The 25,564-nt window shown below is 45.2% G+C and overlaps 1 protein-coding gene across 1 annotated transcript in view; it reads right to left on the bottom strand.

The window, feature by feature from the left end:
- Window positions 1-5,930: 5,930 nt before the first annotated feature.
- The window catches only part of MAML2 (mastermind like transcriptional coactivator 2), a 208,290-nt gene continuing 188,656 nt past the window's right edge, over window positions 5,931-25,564 (bottom strand). Inside the window, exons 3-5 of the mRNA XM_069015022.1 lie at window positions 16,897-17,100; window positions 14,770-14,881; window positions 5,931-9,724 (exon numbers count right to left, since the gene is read on the bottom strand). Of these exons, the coding sequence (XP_068871123.1) occupies window positions 8,742-9,724; window positions 14,770-14,881; window positions 16,897-17,100 (1,299 nt within the window). The 3' untranslated portion in view covers window positions 5,931-8,741. The remainder of the gene's footprint in view (window positions 9,725-14,769; window positions 14,882-16,896; window positions 17,101-25,564) is intronic.

Raw genomic sequence — 25,564 nt, 5'->3', positions numbered from 1 at the left:
TGCTGTTTTGTGCATTTGAGTCACTTCTAGAAAGACTATATTCAATGTTGAGAAACTAATGAAATGTTCTTCGTGAACGGTTTTTAAAATTCCTTTTTTCAAAAACGATTTACTTCTTTAAACAGCACTGTCTTGTTAGCTGTTGAAAGCTTCTCTTTGTAACCTTCTAAAGCACTCCAGATATTTTCTATGAGAAGGATTTAAACTGCCCAGCATAAACAGATGGTCTATTGGTATTTGTATGTCAGAAGCTAGCAGTTTATATGGTAGAACACACTAGACTAAGTCTTTGGCGTTGGAGGGAACCTTAATGAATAAGATGATCATGGGATGGGTTTACTCCAGTAAGAGCCACACAGTTAATCAAGACCAGTGTGGCATGTAATAGCATAAAGATGCCCTGTAACTATGGGCAAACTCCTTTGGTTAGTGAGTTGTTGCTTAAATGAAGGGAAAAGGTGGCTTTCAGGGAGTGTTATGCATGAAATCCTGATTTTAGCTGTACTAATGCAGTTAACTTGCTGCTCACATGTGAGCAGGGATACCACATAGCCCTGCAGCTTTGATCAGCTTTTTGGAAACACACATGAGGTTCCTACCTCTGCTGTAGACATCCTGTGAGCCTGGTTATCCAACAGACCAAGGCTAACATGTTCACACTAAGGAAATCAGTGAGAGTACAATGGGTTTCTTTACGCCGATTTTAATTTGCTGTAGTTAGGTTATTCATAGGGGTACTATGAATAACATTATGCTGGCTAGAAGACGTGCTGAAGGACTGTGGGGTTGTGTTTCCCACTGATTCACTTATTAAATGCCTTTCACATTGTCCCCCCTCAGCTTTTCCTTGCCCCGAGCCCTGGCCGCTCTCTCAGGCTCTCCCTATTGGATCCTGTACCCCAACTCTGCCCATGTACCGCCCCTGGGCCCCTGAGAAAACCCCCCTGTGCCGGGATCACCAGGTCTCTCTGCCTCTGGGGATTGCAGGGATGAGAGGTAACATTAAGAGTCCTCTGAGACCACTGTGAGGTCCCTTCTCTGCCTCCTTTGCCGTCACTGTGTTGTAGAGCCCAGCCAGCCAGAGCAGGAGCTCAGGGAAGTCCAAAAGGACTATGGGAGGGCGAAATGGTCACTCTGGCCTAAACAGCCCAGCTGTGCTCTCCAGGAAAGCTGCAGCTTGCTAAACCAAACCTAGCACTGCAACAAAGGACAAGTAACAACATGGAAAAAAATCACTATCCTTAAGAGAAGAAGGAGCTCAAAAAAGGAATAAACCATCATTGGCAAAGCTGTTGTGTAGATTCACAAAGAGTTGTATTGCCCAATGCATGTATTTTTAGACATTCTTCAGTATTTACCTTAAAGACATTGCTAAATTTGAGGAATCAAATAATATGGCATGTGCACTCTGACATATTTCTCTTTTTAAAAACTGCACTTTGGGAAAATTCATCAGTTTCCTTCTCTAATAAATTTGAAGAGATGCAGCCAAATTACCATATGTTTTTCCTTGAAAAAGTTAGATGTCTTTCACTGATGGAAATTTCATTGATATATGAATTTTATTCATAAATTAACCTGACTGTTATGTGTGCCCACTTGTTCATGAAATCAGCTTATGGAACTAACCCTATAGGCCACATCTACAAGAAGGAGCTTTCCATATCAGATCCTTAAACAATACCAAAATAATTTCTAATAAATACTTCTCAGCAGCTGGTACTCTAGGACCTCTTCGAGAACTAATTTTTTTTTTTTTTTAATGTTTCAGCCTCTAGATTTGAGCTTCCCTGTTGTACTTAGAGGCCAGGTAAGCACAAAAGGCCATTTGAATACATTCCCTGGTTTTATCTTCACCATGACCCTCCAACATAATGGTATCAAGGACAAACCCTGCCCTTACAGGATGTTCATTGACCTTCACAACAACCAGGAACTTTACCTTTCATCTCAAATTGATATTGAGGGATAGGTTTTGCCATCAGGTCTGTTTAACTTCAACAGGAGCTGCATGGCTGCATCTACACTCAGCATTTCATCCAAACACTTAACAGCCCCACAGGGTTTTCCCAATATTCCTGGGCAAGAAGGATAAAACAGAGCAACTGTGTCCTGTCAAACAAGGCAGACCAGTCAGCCAGAGTGAAAACATGCCAGGCGGCCCTCCAAAAAAATGTAGATAGAGCATCTTTGTTGTCTGAAGCCATGTACAGGAATGCATGACATGTCTGGGGAGAGTGAGCTGCTCACCTGGCACATGGAAGCACAGCCAAGTGGGGCTTTATCCCTGCTGCTCTGGGAGGCTCAGGCTGCCTCTGCCACTGCTCATCCTGAGGATGCTGGAGCAGCTCATCTGACCTTGGTACCCAGGCACACAGCACTCCAGCAACACGAAGATCCATGTGTCCACCCACAAAGGCCGTCAAAGGCCGTCGCTTGCTGGGTACTCGCTCTTCAGCACACAGGAGGCTGAGTCATTACAGGAAAAACAATCATTTAAGCTTCAGTTTTTTTAAAGGAGCTCCTTGCAATGAAAATGGCAGTTTGCCAAATGCTACTTCAGGTTGAGTTTCTTTTGTTTGCTTTGGTCTTGTGGGTTTTGTTGTTGTTTGTTTGTTTGTTATGTTGTTGTTGTTGGGTTAATTTGGTTTGGCTTTGTTTTTGGTTTTCTAAAGCCTAGATTTCTAAGTCCTAATCAACCTGCTTTTTCAGCTTGCCTGACCTTTTCTGGAGCATACGGATTGGAATTTCAACATGCAAATCCTCCAGTAGGACAGTAACTTGTGGCTGAGCTAGTCTGTAACAATTTTGTGAACAAGAAATGGATGAAATAATTTTTGTATTCTATTTAAAAAGATACTTGGGCTATGATTTGGAATTCTAGTAAGGAGGGCCTGTTAAAGTGGTTTGCATGACCTAGAATGCCTAATTTAAAAATTAGGATGAAGTAAGATTTTACCATGGTTGAAACTTTTATTGTGGGAGGAGGAATCCTGTCCATGTCATCCCTGTTCCTGCAGCTGCCAGGCCTCCATGCTGCCGTGCGAGGGAGCAGCGCTCCTGGCTGTGCTGCCTGAGCTGGTAGTTGTTCCCACCAAGTGATTTGGATGCAGTGGGAAAGGTCAGACCTCGCCTGAGCCTGGTGCAATTCCTGCTGTGCTGCATCTGGCCAGGCAGGGAAAATATTCAGTGCCACTCATATCTCACACCCCCTCCATGTGGTCTCACTGGCTACATCTCCCTGGGCATAGGAGACAGGTCTGGGGACATTTTCTGGTATGGATGCCTTGTGGTGCAGGGTGACTTGTGTTTTATACTGTCTTATCCCTCTTGTCCTGCATCCGCAGCAGGAACGACTTTTGATCGTGGGACCTCTAGGAGGGTGGTCATGGCACCCAAGCACTACCAGGGACTCAGAGCCTGGTTGCACAGACAACCACGCTCCAGGGATAGGTCCCAGGCTGTTTTTCAGCTCACTGACAAAGATGTACCTTCTGCAGGTGGGCAGCAGCCCTGCCTGAGGCTCCCACATCCTGCCTGCCTTGCCTTTTGCCTTTACAGCTGAGATAGACAAAGTGACACCTTTAGGGCATGAGTTTCTTGATCTATTTCGGATTTACCTTTGGGTGAGCGGGACTGTGCTTTCTTTTCCCCCTTGAGTGCAAGGGAAGCACTTTCTACCACCTGTGCTGGAAATACTGGAGTGAGGAGAGAGCCACACACCTCCTGGGCACCTCCTCACTTCAGCATGTCCACCCAGGATGGGGAGTATGGGCACAGCCAGTGCAGTGGGACACTGGGTGTCTGCCAACATCCTCCCTCATCCTTCCTGTGAAAGCACCAGATGCCAGGGAAGGACAAATGAGCCATTTGTGGATAGGAGTCAGATACAATGGAGGGACTGAGCAACATTAGCAAAAAAAACCCTGGGAGGGCAGCAGCCAGCAGAAGTGGTGTTGTGAGGGGCACCAAGGGAGATGCCTTCCTGCTTACCCTGTAGGGGAAGGTGAGTAGAGAGGGACTAAAAGGGTGGATGTGCTGGATGGCAGTCCCTCATCATCTCCACCAGCAGTGAAGCAGTTAAGATGTGGGGTGCCCTTTTTTTTTTCCTATCTGAAAATAGCACAAGGCAGCCTTTGAGCACAGGCAGTGATGTGCTGACATTTGTCCCTTTGGAACATCCCCTCCACCACCCCTTCTGCTCAGTTCATGGGGCAGGAAGAGCCGCCCACTTGGAGATGGAGCCCGGAAAGCCTCTCGAGGAATGGGACACTTCCTCAGGGCTGACCTTCTAAAAATAGCCTGGTAGGGATGAATACTTGTGTAAAACAGCCCGCAACCCAACGCCATGTGGTACACACTGGAATCTCTGCAGGCTGGAATCTCTTTAGGCTGGAATGAGGTGTAATGTGGAGGAGGCAAGGAGGAAGGGAGAAGCCAGTTGTCTGATGTCTGGTTTCTCATTAGGGGTCTCTGATAGTGAGGGGAGTGTGGCAGATATCTCCAGGGTATGATCCAGGGTGGGGCATGGGCTTGGGAACCTGGCCAGACCTCTTGGGGTAACTAACTCTTGGCAGTGCACAGTTCTCGGCTTTAACTTTTGCAGGATCCCAGAGCAAATTGCTCTGCTGCAAGATTACATCAACCCATTCACCAGGAGCTAAAATAGCATTTTTTGTGGACCATTATTTGTTAACCCTTTCTGGTAATGAAGTCATGTCTTCAGTCAGTAGGAAAACATCACAGCTCTCTGGCAAAGAGGCAGAGCTGAGCTCCTGGAAGCTGCCAGATGTTCATTTTTCTCAACCCCCACTCCTAAAATACCACCATAATTTTAGTTTACTCAGATGAATGAGCAGTTGACTAAACAGACATTCAATATAAAATTCATAGTAAGAAAAGAGACACTTGGGATAATTTTGATTGATTTACTTGGCAGAGTTTTGATAGCTACTGAAAAACATACTATTCATGTTTAGGTGAAAAATAAATGGAGTCAAATAAGTGTCACTGCATAGTACTAGGAGGTATATACAGCCACATGTAAAAATGCATAAACACAAACATTTCTGTACAGCAACTTTTCTTTTCAGTCTGTATAGAGAAACACTGGTTTATAATATGGGGAAAATATAAAGCAGACATACATGCAACAAGGACATGACAGTTACATAGGTCCCACCTGCCTCCCAACAGCTGAAATAACAATAATAACAATAATAACAATAATAATAATAATAATAATAAAAGCCTTTTTTGGGGAAAAAACTTGAAACCTGGAATGTTTTCATATTGAGGTTTCCAGAGAGCTTCAGATGTGAAACATATCTGAAGGTGATTTAAAGGCTTGATTCAAAGCCCTGTGAAGGCAATGGAAAGATTCCATTGGTTTCAGTGAGCTTGGGGTCAGACCCAGCTATTTAACCGTGATCCCATTCTGCCCTCCCCCAAAACCCAAAGTTGAAATCTGCAGATAAAAATAAACAATCATATCATACAAAACTTTGTATATAGAATACAAAAGGTAACAGTTGACTTTTTGTATAAAATACAACTTTTTGATAGCATATTTATTTCACATATGTATAAATATAACCCAAATAATATGATTTTTATTATTCCTACCAAAATATTATTACTTTTTGTTGTTGTTTTTACAAAAGTTTACAAACAAATAATTCTTTATATTTACAACCCAATACTGTGAAGAGTGCCCAGTCAATGATGAAAAATAGACTTTAAGGGTAGTGCACTTAGCCATTGCAAAGAAAGAAAAAAAAGACACTAGCTCCATTCAGATACAAATGTTCTGAAGAAATGATACTGGATTCAAGTTTTGATTGCAAGAGTCTTTCACAAGCTTGCATTTCAAATGCATCATTTGCATTTGCATTCATTGAATGCATATGCATATGCATTCAAATGCATATATTTACAGGACTGGAAATGGCCTCTACCTTTTTTGAATTTACTTCAGACAGGATGTAATTTTGCTCCCAGGGATGGCAATCACAGCCCAGTGTCTTTTGCACTCCTGGCTGAGGCCAACAGGACAACACTCAGCATTGAGTCCACCACTGCATGATATCGTAGAACCATAGAATCATAGAATATCCTGAGTTGGAAGGGACCTGCAAGAATCATTGAGTCCGACTCCTGACTCCTTGGGACCAGCTCCTCAGCTGAACAATTTTTTTACATCATTTGAGGATCTGGAAATCAGTCTGGTCTCAATACAGAAAGCAGTGGTGGCTTTTTCAATGGCATGTGAGGGTAGTTGAAGTTACCAGACTTCAGTGCCCACTGCTCATGGTGGTACTAACTCAGCCTCGGCCTCAGTGGCATCCATCGCAGCCATCTGTTCCTACTAGAGCGCTGGCACTCACTGCTGACTTGCTCGTGGACAGGGGGGTGTGAGGCAGATGAGCCAATCTTCCTTCCACTTGAAACTCATGCAGCTACTACTTCAGTCTAGTTTTGCACGATTTATACGGACACACTTGTTAGATTGCATCTGTATCTCTCCAAACTTAGGTGGGACCCCAGTGGCCTGAGCTGAAAAGCTCTTCAAAGACTTGGAAAAACTTCTACTGACATATCAAAGGGACTGCATACACCCCAGCCAAAACTGGGGAGAAAAGGAAGCTTTCTGGGCAGCTGAGTCACCACGTTATACAATGCAGGGGTGTGCAGTGATCACTAGCTGGGTTGGCAGAAGGGACTCTTCAGAAGGCTTTCTTGTCCCTCTTCTTTCTCTGGGATTGAACAGCCTCAACTGGCATATCTAACTAAATGCCCATGTTACACCTTTTGTGGAGGTGCTGGTGCTCATTTGTGTGATGATGCTTCTTGAAACATCTTGAAAAATTGCGCCCATTTGAAATGACAGGGTGAAATGACTGGAAAAGCCTTATTAAAACCTCTCGCAAGAAGTAGGTCAGATAAGTGCAGAGGCTATTGTCAAATAGTCTACTCATCCCACTGCCACTAACAAGGATGAATAAAGCACTTGCAGGGGCAGAGCAGTGCCTCTTGGCACCAAGGCATGCGAATGTAGGCATTGTATTCCTTCGCCACATCTACTTTTAGCTAATTCAGAGGAGGCTGTGAAACATATCACACCACATAATTTTAAAGAACAGCATTTTCATTTGAATTGCAAGACCTGTTCCCATCCATGAATCCTGTCTGAATCACTGTGGAACTGCATTATAGTGACATAGCCTGCCTTTCTGATATCCTTACTGACCAAGTCTATAGCAAAAAATTTAATATAGTCAAGACTATTCCCTGGCAGGTGTGGGACAGCCTGTATCCTTACTGCTCTGCTCTGTTAGCCTTCAAGGCAAGGTGGCTGCAAACTGCCTATGGGAATGGTCCTTGCCCCAGGATATCTTTCTAGCCTAGTGATGCACAGAAATTGCTCAGGGCAATATTAGCTGGGCCATTCCCAAACCCAGAACAGATGATCGAGTCCAGTGCCCAGAAATAATCCCCAGAACTGTGTCATGTACAAGCACAGATGTGGCTGAGTGGAGCCTTCTACTGAGAGTTATAATTGATGTGCATGCTAGTTTTGGTGGCAGAGCCTCTCATACTCCAGACAGAGGCTATGGGGACCTGGGCCATCACCAGAACTCTTTCAACTCCCCCCATATGGCAAAGGAGAAAACAGGATGGAACCAAAATGCTGTGCAATCAAAATGGCAGCTTCTCCCCAGGCAGATAGATGATGGCATTTTGTCTGGGCTAAACCTGTTTGAGAGAAGAAGATCAGGCTGAACTGCCTGATTGATACTTGCCATGACTTGAGATGAAAACGAGGACAGTGGCTTAGCTGAGCCACTTTAGGTATTTGCCCTCCTCTAAGCTGGACTGGGAGAGTCAGTGAGGGGCAAATCATGAGCACCCTTCTCACTCAAGTTTCTATTAAGTCGCTAGAGTCCCTGGGGTAGGGCAAGGTGGCAAAGTGAGGATCCTGAGCTTTGGTAGTAGTTCATCTCATGTTTCCCTCAATGCCCAGAATGACTGTGCTGCTGGCAGGACAGCAACATCCTCTAATACTCACTGAAAACTCTGATGAAAGGAAGCACACCAATGCTAGAGCACACCGAACAACATGCTGGATGATCTGTTTCCTTCTTCCCTTGGATGAGACCACTTACCCTGCTGTGTGCTAAAAAAGGTACAGGGTTTGTAACAAAATCATTGGGAAAGCAAATGTAAGTTTGTACTGTGCAGAAGTAAACAGTTTTTGTAATGCCATGAGATTTACACAGGGCTTGATGCTGTCAGGGCTGAGCAGTCCCAAGGAAGTTAAGGGCTCTGTGAACACGATGACTGAAGAGCTCTGGACTGCTTGGGGTCTTACTTGCACTCAGAAAAATGATGTTCCACAGCCCATATCACTGTCTGGTGCTTCCATGTGTGGAAAGCTGAACACGTTTTTTCCTGCAGACCATGTGAGAAGAACTGATGAGTTTGCAATGGGCCAGGCACAGGTGTGGGGAACAGACCCTTCACATGTTTTCACTCCTTTGTGGCAGGCAGGAATATGACTTATGCTGTCACTTCAGTTTTGTTCCTAGAGCTACTCTTCAAACAGGGCAGTTGCCCTATGTTGTATTTTAGAGGACAGCCCAGTTACTGGAGTGTAAATTAATAAAGCAGGTTGTTGGCATCTAAAGAGAAAGCTAATGTCCTTGCTGCCTCTTCATCTGGCTCCCCCTTGGTACTGTCACTTATGAGTGGTTCCCTAAAATTTCATCGAGGTTGATGTCTTTCATCCAGTCATCGTTACCAGGTTCTGTTTTCAGTAAAGAATCTATAAAATCCGAGTCACTGTTGAGCGCAGGTCCTATACTGTCACCTTGCTGGTTCAGAAAGTCAAACCCTAGGTCATTACCATGGTCACTTCCTTGGTAAGCCCGGGAGGTTTGGTTGGTAGTTGTGAAACCGGTTGATGGCAGAGATGAGGGTGGTGTCATGCTTGTTCCTGGCTGATTCAAGGTAGGCACAGTCTGTCCTCTCAGCTGGTTGGGTCTTATGCTGAGCCCTCGTAGTGAGGCAGCAGATTGTCCATTTAGAGTCTGGTGCATTTGGTTTAGAGGGGGCCTCATTTGGACTCCCGCCGTTAACTGGTTAGGAGGTGCCAATGCACGCTGAGGAAAATGCTGGTTGCCTACATTGCGTTGCAAAGACTGGTTAGGGTATGGAGTGCCCGTGGGGAAACGGACCCCTGCAGGTTTCAGTGCATCCTGCTGCTTCACTGCAGCCTCTTGTGGGGCCCAGTTCTGGGCACTGGCAGTAGCTGTGATCATCACATTGGCCGGCCGCTGAGCAGGGATACCTGTCGCTCCATGGGTCAAGCTTGGCCTTATTTGCTGAGAGTTGACCACCGACCCCGTCCCAAAAGCCGCCCCACTGTTTCCCTGTGTCATGGTTTGCTGCCGGGACACCATGGGGTTATTCTGACTGGGCAGAACTTGATTTTGGTTTCTGTGTGGCTGCATTTGGTTCATTCCTGAAGTCACACTGTATGTGCTTGGTTGGTTGCAAGGAAGGTTCCCGTAGCAGCCCATACTCCGAGCAGCAGGAACAGAAGGCATCCGGGTTCCAGCAGGGGTGGACATGAGGCTGGAGCTCTGGGGCATGATGCTATGAGTTGAAATTGGGTTGGATAAGGACATGTTGCTAGAGCTCACGCTCACAGCTGGTGAGCCACCTGGAAAGGAGAAAACAGAAGTGTTACAACAAGCACGAGTACATCAATGTGTGGTGCCATTCAAATACGGCTCAAAAATGCAGTTTTCTATGAGCAGAGTTTCTTGAAGAAGACACTTTGCTCTTAAGAGGACTTAGAAGAACTTGCTAAAGGCCTTGAAGATGCCTATCATCCAAAAGGTGGTTTGGCCTATACTAAGCCACTTGTGATCTTTTCATCCCTTCAGAGGAGAGCACCATGAGCCAAAAATCGTGCTCATTGTAAGAGAAATATTGGAGCAAGGCAAGACTGAATTAATCCCTGAGAGACTGGTTGAAAAAGACCAATCATTTTTTAAACACAGCCAGTGTAGGTGGCACTGTGGAAAACCCTCTCTGCACACACTCAGCTGCTCCAAAGCTTAATTCCCTTTGCTACTGTTGGTTCCAGTACAAACCCTACAAGAAGCATGGCCCAAAGAAGCCAGGTGCAAGGCAGATGAAAGGAGATGTTTCTTCACACAGTGTGTGGGTCAGCCGAGGAAGTCTGTGCCACATGGCACAGTACAAGCTAAGTTCTCATACCTCTTTGGGTGGCCCCCAAAGTGTGAGAAAAACTATCAAATGAGCTTGCTACCAAGATACCACTGCATTTCAGGAATTCCCTGAGCCTTTCCCAGAAGAGGAACAAGGAGATTTGCTATATCATAGGGTGCAACTAATAGCAATTGTTGGGCATGAGACGCTGCCTTGGTTTGATCCTTTGTACATATGGCAAAACCAGGTGGAATTTGACTGACTTTGACTTAATCATCAAATCTTATTATATATTGGTCTGTGTGATTAATTTTATTAGTTGGTCCATCATCAATTCCTTCCTACTACACAGGTGCTTCAAGACTGTGTCATGCTTGCAGTATTCTCCAAATACTTGAGTCTCACTGTGTGGCATGTTTTCCAGTCCTTTGGTCCTTTGGAGCTCCTTTCAGAACGTGACAGTTTTTGACATTCGATTTCAGAGCAGTACATCATAGCTGGTCACAGTAATAACTTTTGAACATCTCCAATATGGATGTAAAGTAAGCTCTATTTTTCCAGTTCAGCATCATCTCAGACAATGTTATATGTCTGGTTTCAATCACCCGGCCTGCTCATGGTGATACCTGGAGACCTGTCAGCCATTTCCTTTTGAGCTATGTTCATTTTGTGTCACTCAGGTTTCTTAACCAAAATAGGCAGTGAGAAGTCAGATGCTTTAAAGGACATAATCTGAACAAGTATTGCTTTTTAAGTTGTGGTTTCATTGAAACAGACACCATGCAAGTTTGAAAAGATTCTTCTAACATCAGCCCATGTTGCTTGAAATTAATTACATCTTCCCCTTCCTAAATTCTTTATTATTTGGGCTGCATCTGCTCCCCAGTAGTTTTGCTGAGCTCTGCATTAGGCTACTATGGCTGCAATTACCTACTTAGTCTTTTAATTTTTATCATGGCATTAGCAGTCTCCCTTGGCTTTTCAATACTAAATAAAAAGTGACACTAAGAATTTGGAGAACCTCTCAGCCAGCTCTTTTAAAACTCTTTAAGACAAATCATGTGCATACATATTTTAAAAAGTCTATGTTTAGGAACAGCTGTTTAATATACTGTTCCTGTTGAAATTTCACCATAATGATGTTCAGCTCCCACAGACTGGAACCAAAGAAAAAATTATGTATTTCTGCATTTTCTGCATTATTTTTATACATATGCAACTTCCATTTAGCAATGGATGCAAAGAATTAATTTTTTTCCTTAAGGACTTAAAAAATAACTCTTCCCAAATCATTATTAACACTGAGTGTGACTCCACAACCAGAGTGCTTGTTCCAAATCAATATAAACATAGATATCTACATTAAGAAGCTCCCCCTATCCTGGAAGGCAGCCTGTTCCACAAACAGGCTCTAAGTGGAAGACACTTGACTGTAGAGGATCTAATTAGCCTAACTGTGTTGTCCTAACTTAAGCACCTAGATTCAGTCCCTGAGCTGGGCAGCCCCTGGGACAGGATATGCTATGGGGAGTCCACCTGGTTTTATCCCAACAGGGACAATCAAATTCCCACAGTCAGTGCTCAGCTGGCAACCACATGATTAGCCCCATCTTCGGCTTTGCTGGTGGGTTGTGTGTTTTTGGAACTACTGTAATGTCTCCTATGAAGACAGGCTGACAGAGTTGGCGTTGTTAAGTCGGGAGAAGAGAAGGCTCTGAGGTGACCTAGTACTTTCCAGTACCTGAAGGAGGCTACAAGAGAGATAGAGAGGGACTTTTGACAAGGATATGCAGTGACAGGACAAGGGGGAATGACTTTAAATTGACAGAGGATAGGTTTAGATTAGATATAGGGAAGAAATTTACTCAGGGGTGGTGAGACACTGGACTAGTGAAGAAGTTGTGAATATCCCATCCCTGCAGGTATTCAAGACCAGGTTGGATGGGGCTCTGAGCAACCTGGTCTAGTGACAGGTGTCCCTGCCCATGGCAGAAGGTTTGGAACTAGATGATCTTTAAGGTCCCTTCTAACCCAAACCTTTCTGTGATTTTGTGATCTTTTTGCAGGGGTGACAGGGATGGGGCCCTGATTGTTTGCTCCCTTATGCCTGTATCAAAGAGGAGGAACAGTACAGAATTCAGTGGCATTTCAAAAGATCTGGAACAGCAAGCTGGGGAGAGATGGTTCTCAGCCTCCAGCTGAACTACAAGTTTGTCGAGTCACTTCATTGCCACTGGGATGAAGCCCCTCCTGGGGTGATCCTGCCAGCTGTTGAGCAGACCCCAGGGCTACCATCACACTGCTCCTGCAAATGCTACACTTTTTAAAGAACACAACGGTTTGGTAAGGGGTTGTACTTGTTGCCAAAGACGAAGCTTCCTCTTTCTTTGTTTTGCTATTTTTATGCTTTTATTTTTAATGCAAATATTTTCCATTCTTATTTCTTCCAGATGGGAAGAAATGCCTTCCCCAGAAGCACTGTGTACAGCAGCTGGGCACCCCAGTCTACAGCAATTTGGAGAAACAGCTTCCCTACCTGATTCACTTGCTCTTTTCTTGGGGGTTTCCTGCCACGGCATGGCACTTCGGGGAAAAGTATAGAGAAATAAAATACTTAACCAAGTTTCTCCAGCCTATGTGATTTTATGTAGCTTTTTGTTTCTTCTTCCCTGATCTGAGCAAAGCTATTCCCAGAAAAAGGGAACAGTTTCCCTACTGTAACTCCCTTATGCAAGAGTTTCCTAATCGCTCCATCTGGTAGCTTTGCTGGAAGCTCCCAGAACAGCCCTTTCTCCCAGGCTTGCCTGAAAGGCCACTGTCCTCCCGGGGCTCACTCAGCAGGGACTTGAGATTGGAATGGACAAGTGCTGCCATTCCCACATGTTTCAAACCCAGGAGATGAGACTCCAAATACCACAAGACTGGCAAAGAGTCCATCAGATTAACAACATGAGCCGCCACATAACAGTGGTGATCCATTCACTTTGGAGCCTTTCACAGATGTGGCTGCGCTCACTTCCATTTTCTCTCTCAGACTAGAAACGGATTGTTTTTAAGTAAAAGCCAAGAGTCTCAGTTAATCATTTGATTCCAGGAACAAACCTTTAAAAAACACACCAAATCACAAGATTCTCCAGCAAACTGCTGGAGAATGCCAAAGCATTTTTTTTGGGAGTTCAGGAGGTACCAAGCCAGGGAGCAGGGCCCTCACAATGGGCTATTACACTGGGATGTTAGAGCCAATTTACTGGAGAAGATTAACACCCAGGTGCATTAGAAAGCAGCAGTTTCCAGCAGCAGTTTCCAGGGTGCAGCAAGCTTATCACTGCTAGAACTTGTAAGCAGAGCAAAGGAGTGCATGAATGCTGCCTGGGCAGCTCAACCTGGCCTGTCCCTGCTGAGCTGGGCTGCAGGTCCTGCAGAGCTGGAAGACTGGGTGGAGGGGTGGTATGTGGGTATGCTGAACTTCAGAGCTCATTAAAATCGTAATAGAAGCTGAAAAAGTTTTGCTACAAAGGACAGGTAAGAAGGAAAGACTCAGATCACTGGCTGAAACTGCAGCGCCAACAGTTAGGGAAAAACAAAAGAACCTCATATTTTTTTCCTTAGAATGTTGCATACAAAAATATGCTAGAAGACAAAGGATCCTTTTTATACTTACATGCACAGACACTTTTGCAGCATAAAGAACATCCTTTGGTCCCATCTGCTGCATTTTCCCTACCTTCTCTCTCCTCAGCATCTCTTCCTTACTCTGCTTTGTTCTCTGAGTGGCCTTCAGCAAATCAGCAAGGTGAACAGTATGAAAAGCCAAATAAGCAATCCTATGCTTCAAAAACTAGACTCACCAAGGAGACCAGGGCACAAGAGCTGAAGCAAAGGACTAGTCCTGAAGTATTGGGCATTTCCTGCCCTGGGCAGTTCTAGCAGAAAGCAAGGGCTTTTACTCTACTGTTTGACTGATCTGTTGAAATGCTGCTTGTAGAGCAGCACTAAGGCCACAGCCACAGCATATCAAACCGACCAAAAGTGCCACCCATGATGGTGCCATGCAAGGTACTTCAAAATCTGTATGAGTGTCCTCACACTGTATGTGAACTGCTGTTTGAAGGGAGGGCCAGTCCTTATCTCAGTCTCTGAACCAAGATGCACCACACACATGAGAGAAGCATCTGAACACAGTGAGGTTGCATAGTCAAGAAGACATCTCTGCATCACATATTTGGGTGCACATCTGCTCCAGATAGTGCTAACAGGAGGGGCACCAACTCCTCCTTGCCCCTGTCTGAGGGGCAGTATCAGCCTGGATGAAGCACCAGATCATACACCAGCACTTCTCAGTGGTGCAGGACAGTAAGGTAAATACCACAGGAGAGCAGCAGCCACCACCTACTGCCTCTGCAGTGATGGAAATAGATGTCCACAAAATCATGCCCCAGTCAGCCTATGCATGCACGGCTCTTATGGGTGGTCTTCCAGCTGGAAGGAAGGAAGAAAGGAAAGTGTTTAACTGAGCCCATGGGCACTTACCAGGATATTGGTTTGCTTGTTGCATGTTGACCACATTCCTTCTTTGGTCTTTATAATCTGGTGGCGGTCTTGTCAAGTGTCTGTTCAGCTGGTCTTGTGGAGTTACTTTCTCCTAGAGGATTAGAGTAGAAGTACATTAATTTGCTTTTCTTTATGCTTTCCTGGCTCTGTGTTTTGCCCATCTCTTTCTTTTGCTCAGTATGTACGAAACTGAAGTATTTCTTCCGTTCACCCTGTCTGGTCCGCAGGACAGCCACCTGTGAAACTGTGCCATCACCTACTGACATCTATATGGAAATCTTTTTGCTGTTTGCATTGTGTTTGAGTCTGGTTCAACTTTCCTCTCAGCCCCTGAGAACAATGGCCATGTCTGCACTGCAGTACAAAGTGTCTTCCAATTTCACCCTGTGATCCCCATCCCCAGCCATGCCCATCCCTCCCTCACTCTGTCTTCCTACACTGGAGGGGCAACCACAAAACCCAGCAAAATCCTTGCTTTGTGCTCCCCCAGCTCTCCTCAGTAGGGATATCAGCAGGACACATGGTTTAGCAAGGATGGTGCTGGGCTGGCTGTTTTCATGCCACTCAACGTTGCCCTGTGCTTCCCTGTACGTGTACGTGGTGCTGTCTTTCCTCTTAGACTGGGAGTACAAGAACTGGGGCAAGGACAGCAAGGAAAGATTGCAGAAAAAAGAAAATATTAGTTGGGGAGATTTTTTTTTTCATTTTGAGCTAACAGGGATGTGTCTCTAGTGAGAGTAAGATAAAAATCCAGGTCCTTGAACTGAAATCTGACTAACTGCCCTGTGCTCATAAAGATCTGGAAAGAGCGGGCACCAGAGTCACTGCCAAATCTCTCATCAGCATCAGTGTGATTTGATCCCTCCAGAGTGCTGCTGCTCACCCATGAGCAATGGCTCCTCGGGATATGTGCCCCCATGGCAGGAAACTGAGTTTGGTGCTGGGACAGCTTCACACCTCCTCTGCAACATGCACAGCTCTTGTGCTCAGCTGCCAGAATGGCAAACCAGCGTGCCACTGTGAAAGAGTCAGGCCCTGGCTGGGGATGCAAGTCCATTGGAGAAATTTGGGGATAATCTGCCTGAAAACAGCATGCAAATGGACCTTCTAGTGAAAAATCTGTATTTTCTTCTCCCAGGAGGACTTAAAAACACTGGGAGAAGAGCCTATCTTGTGTTTTTTAGGTATTTCCACAATTCATGATGGGAGTGAGGGGTCTGATTAAGATTTGTAAGGTTTGTTTTTATATCTTGCTCAACCTGAATCCTCGTGAAGAAGAGAGACTCCCAGGAAATCCCTGCAATCCATGTAAGAACTGTAGGCAAGCTTTATGTATGTTTCTATGTACACAATACAAAAGCAAAGCCAAGCTGATCAAATTTCCATTTTATTTAAGAGAAGCTATTTGAGCAATTAAGTTTTTGTTCTGCTAAAAATTCTGACAGAAAACTGCAGCACAGAGAGCTGACTTGAAACTTTTTTCCTCTGCATAAATCGAAAAGTCAAGAAGTATTTCCCTTATAGAATCCCCCATGTCTCCTAAAATGACCAGAAACTCCCGACCAATCTCTCAGATACCAAAGGAGAGAGAAGAACTGGCTACAGATATCTAGAAATGCAAAAATAAAACCAGAGAAAGTAGGACTCATATACAATCCCAGCCAAGCACACAAACTTGTGTTGAACCCCAAAATCAAGGTACCTGATCCTTGTTCACACACAGGCATTTTACACCACAATGCCTGGGTCACAGAGCCTGGAAGCCAGCTTTCCTCTGAGACCAAAGTAGCATAGCAGTGCACCTTGGTTTACCTTGCAAAGAAAACAATGGACAATACTCATATGCCTCAAAACTGAGCATATGCTTGGTCTGTTCTTGTAATGAAACTGCAGTAGCTTGGACACTTCCGTTGTTTCACATAGACTGAAGAGGGTTTCAGAAAGGCTTAGAAAAGTGCTGAAAAATACAAGGTGCACTCTGAAGTTCTAGGCATTGCCAAAATGACCTTGAAGTTTTGGGGGGCTTTCTTGTCCCTGTCTTAGCTTTCTTTTCTATTGTTTTTGTGACAATATTTTCCATGTAAAATAAGGAATTAGTAAACTTACAGCTTCTGCCAACATCTGCTGCTGTAGAAGGAGTTGTTTTTGCTCCATCATTTGCCGTTGCAGAGCCTGTTTCTTTTCCATCAGCTGCTGATTCAACATTGATTGCTGGGATGAGTTCATGTAACCACTTCCAGTGTTTGGATTTGAGCAAGAACTGGAGCTTGGAGTGGGGCCAGCTCCCTGGCCTACCACAGAGTGTTGTTCCTGAAACAGAAGAAATGGCTCGTGAAGGATGAAAATAATAACAAGCATCAAGAAAAGGAAATAATCCTTTCAGAACACAGCCCACAGACTCTCAGGACAAGTGACTGATACAAAGGCTTTGACAAAGTAAGAAGGGGATTGAGTAACTTCATCCCTCAGGAAAGACTCTGAAAATGTGCCAGGTGGTTCCAGTGGAAAACCTCAATATTGTACCAGGAGCTTGGGAAACATTAACAGAAGTAACGGAGCTGTCCTGGGGATCTTTCGGGAAACGTGCATCAGGCTGTACAGCAGTTTGTTTGACCACAAGGGAACAAACTCGGCATCTGCTGGTTCCTACCATCTGGTGAACAGCAGCAAGAAGCTGCAAACTTATTGCTAGAAGTGGCATCTATTCTTAGAAAATACAGAGGTGGTAAGTTAATACTTCACAGTGGGGTGAATGGTGCTGCTTTCATTCGTCCCGTCATCTCCCTGACAAGAGAAATCTCTGAGAGACTGCTAATTGATTCCCATTAGCAACAGGATTAAATAGGCTTAGAGTGTATCAACTTCCTTGGTAAAATAAGTGTGTAACTAAGAAGGACCTTGAAGAGTGTTTTAGGGTCTCTCTGGTTTTTGCAGGGGATCTAGATCTGCTTCCTCTTCCCCATGTGCAGCACCATAAGGAAGGGATGGCAAAAAGTCATTTAGAGGGCAATGGGGAAGGTACACGAGGACTCAAACCATGCTTATACAAGATGAGAATGTACATGGAATGACAGTATGCTGCTCCATTTTTCTTGGCCATTATTTCCGTTGGCAGCAATATGTTTTCTGCCTACTTGCTCCAGCAGTGTTTGGTACTTGGGTATTTACTAAATATAGGAAACAACTTTCTCAGTACATACACAAAAATACTCAGCCTATGTTAGATCACTCGATATCCAGGTATTTCTTAGCCACACAGCTACAAAGAAAATGGGATACACTGAAGAGGTCACACCAGTCATGAGACACATCCATTCTCTGATCCCACTTGGCTGCAATTCACCTTAAGAACCAACCACATAACTCTCTATAACCTAAGAGGCAGAAGCATTTTTGCCTTGCAACACAAGACTCCACAGTGGGAGTCTGTCGCTCCCTGTTTAAGCAGTGGTTCTCTCAATACCGAGGTGTAGAGCCAGGATCTGGGCTCCTATCCTAGTAAAGCTCTGTGCCATGGCCATTGTCCTCCATGGAAATATGGACTGACGGACACTGAAACAAAGGATTGGTCATACGTAGCCTACCCATGCCCTGAAGGCCGTGGAGCACTGATGTTTAGCGCTTTGCCAACTCCAGGGAAGCTCATTCCTGTGCCTTAGCTTTTGCATCCCTCCCCTCCCCAGTAACACACACACACACACACACACACACACACACACACATACCACAGAATAATTCCACTTATCTTTCTACCATCTGGCATGGAAGAAGCACAATGATTGTTATGGGTATTTCTATTTTAAAATAACTCTGTGGCTTCTAGATGGGGCCACATGAGCGTGTAGCTAGTTAGATAAAGTATTTGAAGACTGTTACTGAAATAAAAACCATGACTTTCTTCTGGAGCCACCTGCAGCCCCCAAGGCAGTGTTACAAACCCACCCTTCAAATTTATTGGGCTCTTACACAATTATATCCTGCACACTTTCTTTCAGTTCCAGAAGGAATCTAGGATTGTTCGGCACTGCCACATTTTTCAGCCCTTATGTTAGCTGCAAGATAGAAAATACCTCCTCTCAACAGACCTGCTTGCCAAGTTGTTGCGCAAACTTTTTTGTCTTTCCTAAAATATTTTGAAAAGAAAAATATGTTACAATAAATTGGCTTTGACTTCTATATTCAAATGACAACTCTAGCTTGAACCCAGCCACATGTTCCATCCATTAATAGAATTCATCTGTTGCATTTTTGCACAGATAGTGAAGGCTCCCCCGAATGTGCTTTCAGTGCTACGTAAAAAAAACCAACAAAGCCTAACTTTTTCTTTCCCTCACTCCCTACCAGCCCATATAAGCAGTGGGGGGGATTTTGTTTTAAGATAAACTGTGTAGTGTTCATTCAATCTATCAAAGAAAGCTTTTCTGTAATAGCCATTGGCACAAAACACCAGCTGCTTGGCAAACAGACCCTGAGAAAACAGTGTAAATCATCAACTTGGAGCCAGGTTGGGTTTTTTTTTGCATTTGGTCCTTTCTCTGCTGTTCATGAAATGTCAGTGTGAGCCTATGAATCTACAATGTGTTACTTCTCCTGCCTGCTGATCTTCCCATTGCAATGGGAAAAGGAAGAACAGTTTCCTAATAAATCAGGGGACTAGCTGCACAGCAGTTTGACCCTTCACGAACCAGTGCTATCGAGCCTTGCTCTCACCCTGTGCTTCCATCACTGCAAATCAGACATCAGAAGGGCTACACTGCTGCCAGGGACGTGGGGCTTTGCCCCTGCACTAGGACAAAGTGTGCCTTCTGACATCCCTGAGAGGAAGGGCAGGTTTGGGTTGGAGTTACCCTGCTTTTGTTGAACTGTTTCATCCTGCTCTAAGCCCAGCTTTACTGCAGCAGCTTTACTACAACTCCACACATCTAGAGCTGCAGGTTTTTAATGACATTCCTGGGTTCCCATGCTGCAGTTCATGTGGTTTAACTTTAGAAAGCCCTGACCAAAGAAAGTCTGGAGTGGGACGTGCATGTCCCCTTGCCCACGGGCACCTCTGCCCAGCAGGCTGCCGAGGCAGCCCAGCATCCCTCCAGCTGGGGAGCCCTGAGTGCTTACCTGACACCACATTGTTTCCATGCACAAGGAAGGTAACTTGTCCACTTTGCCCCCAAGGAGGTGACATGATGGGAAGCACATCCCTGTAGCCAGCCAGGTGTCAGGGATGGACTGGGAGCATCACACCTCCGACAGGTAGAAATATCCACCTGGGTTTGCCCCCAGTTCCTGCCCCACTTGTTGGCACTGCTCATGCATGCCACATTCCTCCAGCCCTGCAAATGACCTACTGCCCTTTCAGGGCCATCCCTGGTGCCAGCTGGAGCCGGGTTAGTGTTCACCAACCACCACAAGACTCCATCTGGCCTGCTGGTGCTGAAGCTTCAGCATGGCAATGCTCGACATACAAAGCAGATGTGTGGCACCACATTATCTGATGTTACAGTGAGATATAAAACCTGTGAGATGCAGAAAGATAGACAGGGAGAGCTCCTCAGAGCTGGTAGCACAACAGTGGTTTTGTTCATAAGCATCTCCAAGAACATCATGTTCAGATGTTTAAATTAGCAGTAAAAAAAGCATTTGAGACCGAGTTTGCCTTTTGCTATCACTGCTGCAGCTGATTTGTGTTCATACAAATGAAGGGATGTTTTGGCTTCTAACACATATATGAACTTTCTAAAATAGACTTTTTTTTTCCTTTTTCTCCTTTTTCTCCTTTTTCTCCTCTCCTCTCCTCTCCTCTCCTCTCCTCTCCTCTCCTCTCCTCTCCTCTCCTCTCCTCTCCTCTCCTCTCCTCTCCTCTCCTCTCCTCTCCTCTCCTCTCCTCTCCTCTCCTCTCCTCTCCTCTCCTCTCCTCTCCTCTCCTCTCCTCTCCTCTCCTCTCCTCTCCTCTCCTCTCCTCTCCTCTCCTCTCCTCTCCTCTCCTCTCCTCTCCTCTCCTCTCCTCTCCTCTCCTCTCCTCTCCTCTCCTCTCCTCTCCTCTCCTCTCCTCTCCTCTCCTCTCCTCTCCTCTCCTCTCCTCTCCTCTCCTCTCCTCTCCTCTCCTCTCCTCTCCTCTCCTCTCCTCTCCTCTCCTCTCCTCTCGTTTGGGTCTGGATGGATATAATTTCTGTTGTCCTGTTTGGGGCCATTCCTGATGCTTTCACCAAGGGCTGCTGCAGGTTGCCTTACCTTTGTCTCCTGCTTAGAGTGCAGGACAGGCCTGGCCAGCCTCTGCCCTGCCTGTGCCCTGCCAGGTGTGGCAGCTCCCACCAGTGAGCCCCTGCCCAGTTCCTGCTGGGCCTGTGCTCCTGCCGCTCTTCACTGCAGGCTTTCTCCTGTGCCAGGACCCCTCATGCTGCTGCTCAAACCTTTGACAAAAAATGGTGCTCTCTGGGCTGAGCTCATGGCAAGGAGCTGTGGGCATCCCTCCCTTCATGACCTCACAGCACTGCAAACTCCTTCCATGCCACTCTGAAGTGGCTCCTCTGTGGAGCCCAAAAAGGTCAATGAAAGGCTCCACAGAAAAGCAAGACATTACTGCCTTTACCAGGGAAAGATGGGATTTTCCTTATTGCTGCTTTTATACTGAGCAGTAAGAGCACTGTGCGACTGGAGAGGGATTTCAGCAAAGTGGAAAGCTGTGAGGGCCCCGTGCCACTGGGGCAAAGTGCACCTTTCCCCTTTCCTCTCCTCTCCTTTTCCCTACAAAGCTTGTCAGGAGCTCTGAAAGCTTTTTGCAAGCTTATGTCTCTGCATTCTTAGTTCAGAAGTGGTATAAGGACAGTTGGCAGCAAAGGGTAAAAACCCTTCCCCTTTCTCCTGGAAATGCTTTGAATTTATGAATAATTTTGATGGGACAGAAGGGAAACAATGGTCAATTTTGTACTAAACCACAATACTTGCAGAAGCTGTTTGCTTCCCAGCCAGAAGCCCTGGCATCTGTGCCACAAGCAGAGCTTCTGCTTCTTGCAGATTTTCCCTCAAAAGGAGATGGGGAATTTTTCCACCTTTCTGTTCCTCTGTGGGGCAACTTATTTTGCACCCTGCATCAGATCAGGAGTGACAGCTCTGACTTTTGCTCTTCTTTTGCATCAGTTCTAGCTCAAAGAAACAAAGAATTAAAAGAAGAAAGGAAAAGTCTTCAGATCCATTTATGGAAGCCTGCTCAGTGACAAATGCCTGCCTTACAAAAAGCTGCTCCCAGGGGAAAGGATGTGCAAAGTCATGTTCATCTGGTGACCAAATTTATGCATGATGTCCTCACTCATAAGCAGTTTGAGTCAGTTGTGTTAATTGGCATTGTGGGCTACTTAGAGTGAGGATGGTGAAGGAAAAGGCACCTCTGTGGATTTCTTCAAGGGACCAGTGGCTGTCCCAACTGTGTGAGCTTCTTGGGGGCTTTCTGCTTTGACTGCAATCCACCCTGGACAACTGACCAATTGGAAAAGGAGAAGGAGGAAGAGGAGAAGAATGAGGAGGAGAAAGAAAAGGGGAATGGTTCAACCAAGTCCTGGACTGTTTCAGAGTAGTGCAAGGCTGGTAGCAAAGCCCAGACCCTCGTGAGCCCCTGGTGTGAGCCTCAGCTTGTGGCTGTGGAAAGCAGCGTGCCATCTGAGGCTCTCCTGCAGCTGCTGGGCCATGCACTTAGACTTACTGAGAAGAGATGGTCTGACCCATGCAACTTTAGGAAGCTGAGCACAGGGTGCTTTGCTGAACAGCCAGTCTTAGTACCTGCCAGCCCTCTTCTGAGCCACCTCTTTTTTGCTGCATTTAATATGAGTGGATACACTCCTTTCTGCTAAATACTGGGGTTTTCATGGTCATCTGAGCTCCAAGCACTGAATGCTTGTGTCCTTGCATCAGACAAGAAAACCAAACTACAGCAGGACCATGACAGAGTGCCTGTCAAGTAAGAACTCTTTCAGCTCCAGTAAAAAAGCTAAAGAGTTTTCATATTTTTGGGAATAACTCCCACTCTTGACTGGAGTGCAGAGGGCTGCTTTCTGTGCCAGTGTATACTGTGAGAGCACCAAGAAGTTCCTGAGGTTAAACTCATCTGCAACAGCTGAGGATCTGATCTGTGTATAAGGAAATAAGACAGACAGGGGAGAAACACAGCCAGGCAGATCTTCCCTTGCCTTACTGCTTGATCAGCCCTGTGAGGGTGGAAAACATTATCTTCCTGAGCAACTCAAACTCATTCAACCTTTTATCATATTTTGAATACGCAGCATAAAAGTTAGTCTCCTCTAAGTTTAGGTCTCTAACAAAAAACTTGGAGCAGATTCCCTCTAAACTGCCTGCTGCAGCTCTCCCTTCCCTATACCGGGAGATGGGGCTGTATAATTAGGCTTCAGATGTTTAATATAGATAACTGATTTGGGAACCTAGATTAGATGATAGGAACATTCCCTTACATGCCTCATTTTGGATGCTTATAGTCATACTTGAGTAAGATGCCTGTAAGAGTGTGAACACCCTTTGATTTGTCAAGCACTAGTGAATGACTTTCTATGTTGTATAGAGTGACCTAAAAGCCTCCCAAATTAACCAGGCAATAGATACGGTTATAGGTTGAATTTCCCCTAATAACTGCCAGAGAATATTTTTATGCATTCCAGGAAGATATGTATAACAGCATTTGAAAAACCTGAATACTACAAGATCCCCAGAGCTGGCTTTGCTATGTCTAATATCCAGAGACACACCTGGGTGAAGGCTGCAAAAGATTTCCTTTCAGTAATTTTGTAGAGTGTTTACAAGAAGTTGGCTCAGCCACATGGGACTATTGTCTGTGTGTTTCTCCTGAGAACATCTGAGCTCTCAGGATAAAAATTTCAGGACCAACCATGTTTCCAAGGCACATACACAAGGAAACATGGACACTAGCATTGCAATTTCCCAAGCACAGGCTATCTGCCAGAAATACTTGTGCCTTTGTCCAACCAGGGAAAAGAAGCAAATGCTGTGTCACTCCTTCAACAAACTGAGTGGTAGAGCCCAAAGAGGAAATGCAGACTAATCCCTTCAGACAATGAAACTGGAAACGCTCCTGACAGTAGGGAGCGCACACCTGATTTCTGCATCCTCATGATGTAAGTTACCCATTGGAGTGATATGTTTGGACAGCAAGTGATGCAGCAGGTACTCATGCAGAGGGATAAGTATTTCAGCAAACCCAGCTGCTGCAGCTCTCACTGGAAGATCCAGGGAGTTGAGGCTTTTTAGAAAGACAATTTTTTGGACACACTGAAATTTAAATGTACCCTGTAACTATTTTCAGAAATAGGTAACCCTGTGCACAATCTCAAACATAAAAATGGGTGAGCAAATCCCTGAAAGGAGCCAATCCTCACTTTGACAGATAGTTATTTGTGCAATTCTTCATAGAAACCTATTCTAGCACTTTGCCTGTTCAACACCATACAAGGAAGCTGCTCACGCTCAAGATCCTTGTGAATGGATTTTCAGATTTATTTGTAGCCCTGCCATAATCCCTTGCCAGAGAGCGGCACAGCCCCGCAGCCACTAGCAGGCACTCTTAGAACAATGTTCCCAACCCCAACTCCTTAAACTTGGGCAAAGTGGGAGCTGCATCTTGCAGGGTGCAAGGCTCAGATGCAGCCCTTGCACAATCACATAGCAACAGACCCAGGAACAGCGCCTCATTACCAGCCTTGTCTGACAATCAAGTCTTTAATGAGAACAAAGGTTGACAGTGATTAATCATTAAGACATTTCTTGTTCCTTGCTGCACGTGTTGAAGGCAGCCTCCTGCCGGGGCAGTCTGGCAGATTTCCTGTCTGCTCTATACCAGGGCCCGTGTCCGGACACACAGGGACGTCTTTTCCCAAAGCCAAGCACACAGATGAATGTCTTGTCTCCATCTCTGAGCACGGCAAATTCGGAATGCATGTGCATTCTGCAAAAATAATAAACCTTCAGCTGTAAATTTGATTGCTGTATATTCAGGCAAAATGACCTAAAGGAGATTTGTTCATGTCAGAATTTTTCCCAGAGACATCAAGGATGGATTATTAGTATTTTACCATGTGCACCGTGATGAACTTTTAATGTCATCTTCTGGCATAATGTATACATGAAGGTGTCCATTTTGGAAATATTTTGTTTATTTGTAATGAAAATAACATGCACGTGTTGAAAGTTCAACAGAGGAGGTTATTGTGAAATGCCTGCATCAGAGGAATGTTGGCTCCATCGAAGTCAATGGCAAAACTCCAGCTGACTTCAACGGGTCTAGAATTTCCTCCCAGATCTCCATCCAGCCACAGGGGCATGGTGGCACTCTTGGCTTGGAGTGACCTCATCTTACACTTTCTAGACAAAATACCTGGTTCAGAGAGATGCCAGCAGAGAGCCTCCACTGATGTACTGGGGCAAAGACTATCCTGCGCTCTGTATGGAGCTCTATTTTTAAATGCCTCATGAACTCTTATTCTGAAATAAGTTTGCCAATAAGCATGAATGATGAAGGCTCCCATCTGGTTTTGGACAAAACCAAACACATAATGATTTGTTCTACTTCAGCATTACCATTTGCAATGGCAGCAATATGCAATATCTACACTACAACAAGCCAAGCCCTTTAGTTTATTATCACACAATTGCAGGAAACCAAATGAGGGAGGTTTAAGAAACTGCCCCTCCTCTAGCTGGAACAAGAGCTGGTGTGAGGGGTCCTGTTTTGCCTGGTACTACAGGACAAGGTACGTGCATA

This window comes from Aphelocoma coerulescens, chromosome 1, assembly GCF_041296385.1.
Source record: "Aphelocoma coerulescens isolate FSJ_1873_10779 chromosome 1, UR_Acoe_1.0, whole genome shotgun sequence".
Classification (NCBI taxonomy): domain Eukaryota; kingdom Metazoa; phylum Chordata; class Aves; order Passeriformes; family Corvidae; genus Aphelocoma; species Aphelocoma coerulescens.
The sequence above is the reverse complement of the archived record's forward strand: the minus strand, read 5'-3'. Positions and strand labels throughout refer to the sequence as shown.